The sequence below is a fragment of the Jaculus jaculus genome, chromosome 8 (assembly GCF_020740685.1).
Source record: "Jaculus jaculus isolate mJacJac1 chromosome 8, mJacJac1.mat.Y.cur, whole genome shotgun sequence".
Lineage (NCBI taxonomy): Eukaryota > Metazoa > Chordata > Mammalia > Rodentia > Dipodidae > Jaculus > Jaculus jaculus.
In genome coordinates, this window is record NC_059109.1 from 107,758,095 (window position 1) to 107,764,094 (window position 6,000).

The 6,000-nt window shown below is 49.3% G+C and overlaps 1 protein-coding gene across 7 annotated transcripts in view; it reads left to right on the forward strand.

The window, feature by feature from the left end:
- The window catches only part of Syndig1 (synapse differentiation inducing 1), a 202,966-nt gene extending 198,401 nt beyond the window's left edge, over positions 1 to 4,565 (forward strand). For all 7 annotated transcript variants that reach the window (XM_045155723.1, XM_045155720.1, XM_045155722.1 and 4 more), the window contains exon 4: positions 3,422 to 4,565. In XM_045155723.1, the coding sequence (XP_045011658.1) occupies positions 3,422 to 3,580 (159 nt within the window). In that variant the 3' untranslated portion in view covers positions 3,581 to 4,565. The remainder of the gene's footprint in view (positions 1 to 3,421) is intronic.
- Positions 4,566 to 6,000: the final 1,435 nt, after the last annotated feature.

A 6,000-nucleotide genomic window follows, 5' to 3' on the forward strand; every position in this document is an offset into this window, starting at 1 on the left:
CTAGTTTACACAAGGACAAGTAGGCTGGGTTTCAGGCGTATATGCTGAATGGTCACTTACCCATGGGAAGTTTGTGTGCAGAACAAGGAATAGATGAGTCTCGGCTCCCAATTAGGACAAGCACATGACTCCTCTCATCTAGCCAACAGGCACTTGGTGTGCCTTTTAGCAGGAAGCACTGGTTGCTTCTATCCCTTCTCCCTCCTCTCCTCCTCTCCACCCCTCAGGAAGTGGACAGGAGCAGCTGGGAACAGAGGGTTCTTGGAGAATCCACTGAGCTGGACTGACTCTCATCATGGAAATACCTTTGTACATAGTCTAGTCTTTAGTATCTGTGTTCACTAACCCATGGACACTAGTGGATATCCTGTACCTTTATGCGTAGCAAATTAAAAAACAAAAACCTGTTATAGTGGTTGACACTGTAATCCACAAACTGTAAGGACGAAGATAGTGCTTCTAGTTCGCACCTGCCTAAAAGGATGAGCAAGCTGTTTGATAAACACAGTAAATCTTTATCTGCAATGTGAGGGAGGTATGGAATCACCTTGCTTGTCTGGCCTTACCTGCTTGCTGCATTGACTTCTCCGCCATGGTGCCCTCATGTCACACCTCTGGGTCTTTGTTGGAATAGATGCCCCAGAACTAAGTATGAAAACACAGAGTTCCTCCAAACAGATAGGAGAAGGAAAGAGTGAGCTTGACTCTCAGACATGGCAGCTTTGTGTGTGGGTGCTCTGGTGTCCTGTGCTGTCACTCAAAGAATGGGGTCAGAGCTCAGCTTAAGGGTCAGACATCCCACTGCTTTCTGCTGTCCTCCCTGGAAAGGCAAAGAGCAGGCTCTCTAGGGGAGCTTTGAAAGGCGATCTTGCAGAGCTGGCACACTTGATTGCTCATTAATAGTCAACGACCTCGCCGTCACCACCATCAACCCAGGTACGTATCCCTGACACCTGGGAAACAAGCCAGGTTGAGGGAGGTGTGGGTCCTGCTCCCCAAATCAGTACCCACACATGAAAACTCTGATGAGACAAGGAAGTGATGCCAGGAGATACTCGGGGAGATGCCTGGTCATGTGAAGTGAGCCTCGTTCTCTCCTCTGCACTTTCTTTACCTCCTCTCATCCATCCTGGCCTGTGCACACTGTGTGACTGTTGGGACAATGGCAGTGACGAAGGCTAATGATAAGCCACACTTCTAATGTCCCAATGGCTGTTTGGGGCTAATGCCCTGAAGGGCAATTACAGTGGATTATGTTATAGGATATCAGAGTGTTTGAAAGCACTGCCGGATAAAATGAAGCCTAGCTAATTACAGCTTAATTAATTAATTACTGCTGTCCTTAGAGGCTTTTCAATTTGCATTCCCTCAAGTCTGCTTCATTCAAAACTTGGCCATAGTAAGCTCCCAAGTTCAGTTCCAAGGCAAAAAGGGGAGGAGGACAAACAAAATGTAGCCTTTGAGCTCCAGGAGGCAGGGATGGGAGCAGGCAGCCAGTGGCAGATGGGAGTGACCTCTGCACACATCACAGGTTTCCAACCTTATTCAGTCAGGATCGAGAGATTGTGGAAGAGGAAGATCTACTGACGTGTCCGACTCTCTGTGGTGCATGGCATACATGGGTGTGTTCAGTCTCAACAGCCTGCCCTCCCATACCCCACTGTAGAACAGAAATATCACCGGTGCCCCATGCGAACTGAGGCTAGTGACGACATCTGGAGAGGATTCTGCTTTATTCTGACCACAGCATCCTCTGCAAGCCTGAGTTCAGCCCTCCTTCACATCTCTCGAAATTCCAAGGGACCATGTGTCTTGGCAGCATCCCACCCCACTGTCCCAGTGAGCCATGTGATGGGGGGGGGGGTTTCCTTCATGATTCCATAGCCAAATTCCACAGCAACACCACTTCAGGAAGGCTCCCATAGCAAGGGCTACCGCTAGCCAGAGGAGTCTGAGCAGGTTAAACGCCATATTCCTCATGCAGCAGATCTGGGACAGGTGACTTCAGGTTGCTGTAATAGTCCTGGAGCCTTCCTCCCGGCTCCAGGACACCCATTACACAAGTAGTTCCACGCCCATAACCTCAGGTAGGAAGGAGGGGCAGTGTTTCCACAGGGACCCCATGTCTTGTCAGAGAGCAAAAGCCTTCCCAGAGTTCTCATAGAGACCTCCCTGCACCGTGTTCCCCAAACCCAAGGGTAAGAGTGGACAAGGAAGGGAGAGGTTGGCGAAGGCTTTAAAAGTCTGCCACAAAATACTGAAGTTGATCCACATCTACCCTCAATGTTCTTGTCTACTTCATGCTCTCAGGAGATGTGAATCTTTCATTTTCTTCACACACACACACACACATATATATATACACATATATATACATATACATATACACATATATATACATATATATATGTGTGTGTGTATGTATATATATATGTATGTATGTATGTATGTATGTATGTATGTATGCATGCATGCATTTGAGAACAACAGAGAGAGAGAATGGGCATACCAGGACCTCCAGCCACTGCAGACGAACTCCAGATACATGTGCTACCTTATGCATCTGGCTTACGTGGGTTCTGGGGACTCAAGCCTTAAACCAGGGTCCTTAGGCTTCTCAGGCAAGCACTTAAATGCTAAGCCATCTCTCCAGTCCAAAAAATGTGAATCTTTCTAAACCAGCACCTGGTTATATAATCAGTGCTCAAACACACAGGTTGTGGCTCTATCTAATTTTTTTTTTTTTTTTTTATCAGTGGGTGATGTTACCAGCTCTGGTTATGGCAAGAGTGAGGTAAAGTCAGGGATCAATGGTGCCATGGCCACGTAGTGACTAACTTCTGAAGGATGACACCTCAAGATTCTGGACGCATTTAATAATCTTGTGCCCCAGTTTTCTCTCTGAGAAATGAGAACTATCATTTCCTTTCTCCACATTTCTACTGGACTGTAAAGGTTCAAGAAGGTGTGAATGTGCTTTAGAAAATTAAGTGCTATTCAAATGGGGGAAAAAACGCCATTGGTGGCCAGAAAAGGTGGCACTGGGCATGTGAGCCTCACCCACCCTGGCATACCGACCTCAGAGACCCAGACACTATGTCAGCGGTCTCACTCGGCTGCCTCAAGCTTTGTTTATTCCCATGAGGCAAAACAACATGGGGGCTTTGCTCCCCTGCAGGTGTAGGGAGCAGTTACAAACCTTCCCTTGCCAGTTAGAGAGCCGCCTTGTGCCTGCATGTGCGCTATCTGGTCATCTTGAGGACAGATGCCATTTTCACTCTTGGCCTCGGTCGGCCACGGCAGGTCCTCTTCTGGAATCAGTTGACGTTGAAGTTTGGGAAGGAACTATAGCCAAGCCCTCTGCTCGCTAACCTTTCCGAATTGCTGACGTCACTGTCTTTGTTCTCCTCCAACTTTGCAGACGAACAAAGCCGTGGCCAAGGGGGACTTCCATCAGGCCAGCACCAGCTCCCGGAGGGCCCTGTTCCTGGCCGTGCTGTCCATCACCATTGGAACTGGCATCTACGTGGGTGTGGCTGTCGCCCTCATCGCCTACCTCTCCAAGAACAACCACCTATGAGCTTCCCCGCGGGCCAGCACGAAGGGGAGGAACCGGGCCAGGTGTGCGAGGGCAGAGAGAGAGAGAGACACACCTGGGCCACGCTGTACAGTGCCAGTGATTGCCAAGCGACTCCACGACGCCCTGGAATCTTCTACTCCTGGACTCCTTTTGTTTTTATCCTCCACTTCATCTTCAGCACCGTGCAGAGCACCAGGCAGGGGGAAGCTGCTGATTCTTCCACGTGGAAGTGCCCAGGATTGTGGCCCAGAGGCTGTCCCGGACGGGTTCTGATGAACCGAGAACATCCCAGCTCTGCAGCCTGCCAGTGCCTGGACCACCATCCCATTAGCAATATATAAACAGTTATTTAAAAAACATGTTTATTTTTTATGGAATATGGTGCAGCAGGCAGAGGACAGGGGACACGACGCTGCTGTCTGTGGCCTGCGTGACACCTCTGCATCCCTCGTCTACGTGGCTTCCCTGCCAGAAGCTCGTGAGGAAGAAGGAAGAGGAGTACCTTCCAGGAGGCCTCCTCTGCTGAGGGGCCCTGGCTGAAATGCAAACCAGAGGAACACAGTCCCCGCCTGGACCCTACCCACTCCCAGCACGCTGCCCCAGCTCAGAACACCAGACCTGCTGCGGATGGTGTCCCCTCGGCAGCTTCCCCAGCCATAGTGATCCTGGGACCTCATTGGTCTACATGGGGACTGCAGCCCCCGCTCAGAACGAGCTCAGTGTTTGCCCCAGGAGCCCGAGGGGAAGGAGCTTCGAGGACACACGGGGAGTGTCACTCTCAGATGCCAGTGATCTGAGAAACGAGACGGGCCTACTCTGTCGACTAAATGAATGGCTATTTTCTTGTCATTTTTTTAAGTGCAACTCTTGCTTCATGCTGCTTCAGTTGCAAGATGAATGCTGAGAAATAAGTAATCACAGACGTTTTAATACCATGTCATCGCTGTTTTACGAGTGTTCATTATTTAACAAAAATTATCTTTTAGCTTGTTTGCTTATGACTTTTCTTTCTGATGAATTGGAATGGTTGGGTGTCATTTTAATGTTTTACTTGCGTTTGAATATTGGCAGAACCAGCCAAGACTTAACTGTTGCAACAGTGGTAGGCTCACCAACCAGGGCAAGGATCACAGTCCTGTAACTCTCCATGTTGAGTACCTCCAGAGGACCCAGAGGCCTCTGTCTAAGACAGGGCTCCTCTTTGTGGCAAGTAAAATATTCCCAGTGCCTGGAACCCTGGCATCACATCTCCAGAAATCCTGGCTGGACTGGGGAGGGGCACAGTGAGTGGCAATTCACAGCTGCAGCGCAGCGAGAATCACTGCCCGGAATTAGGATAGGTTTGGTCTCCCCCACTTGCCAATCTCTCCCTTGACCTTGAACTTGTAATGTTTACTAAATTATTACTGCTGGCTTCCTGAGTCAAATCGAGCATTTGTCTCAGTTGAAAACACAACCTTATCCCTAGGAAAAAGAAAATATGTAAAAGATGCCCAGGCACCCCATGAGTGCCAAGTCAGCTGGCCAAAGATAGCCTGGATTATAATGGATCTTATCCCGGCCGTGTCTTTCCAGATGGTAGAGCCTTAGTTCACAAGGGTGCCACCCTCCCTGTAGATTTTCAAAGTCTGCTGAGTATTTCTTCAGGTCCAGGAGACAAAAGCCCATTTCCAATGTCATATTGATCAGAATAGCTACAAGTGTGTGGGGGTTCAGAGCTACTGGAATGGAGCTTTGTGGCACAGAATTTCCCGTAGTGGGCATTGAGTAGAACAGTACTTGGCATTAGTGACTGTGTGGGTGGTGGTGAACATCCACCTCAGTGGCTGAGTTAGAGTCTTGGGCAAATCAGGGTAGTCTACCAGCAGCCTGGACTTCCCTACACCACTCTGACTTAAGTACTGCCAAGGTTATCCTCTGGCCTGGACGATGGGCACCTTCCCAAGAATACTTCTGGGGGAGGGATGAGAACTGACCCAAAACCACAGACATAGACAGTGGAATGCAAGGGCAGAGCCATATCTGAACAGTCCCATCCTGCCTCCCTACCGGCAGAAAGAATGTGGCTGCTGGCACCTGGCGCCTGCTGGGTGCTGAGGGCTCAGTGTCTGTTCCACACTAGTTCATTCAAGTCCTGTGAAAACCCTTTCCCACAACCATTTTTGACAGAGACCCAGAGCTCTTACGTCTTTTTCCCAGCATCCTGAACCAGAGACATGGTGAAGCAAAAATGCAATCCTGGGATTTTTAGTGCTGTCCTTGTCTCCGCGGTCCCACAAGGCAAGAGGAATGGCCCACACCACACAGAGATGTGTAGGAATGTAAAAGATGGTAGGGGTTTGTAGCAGCTACTTTCTTGCTGCAGGGACAAAACACCTGACCTTATGGAAGGATAAGGGTTTGTTTCCAGCATATAGTTT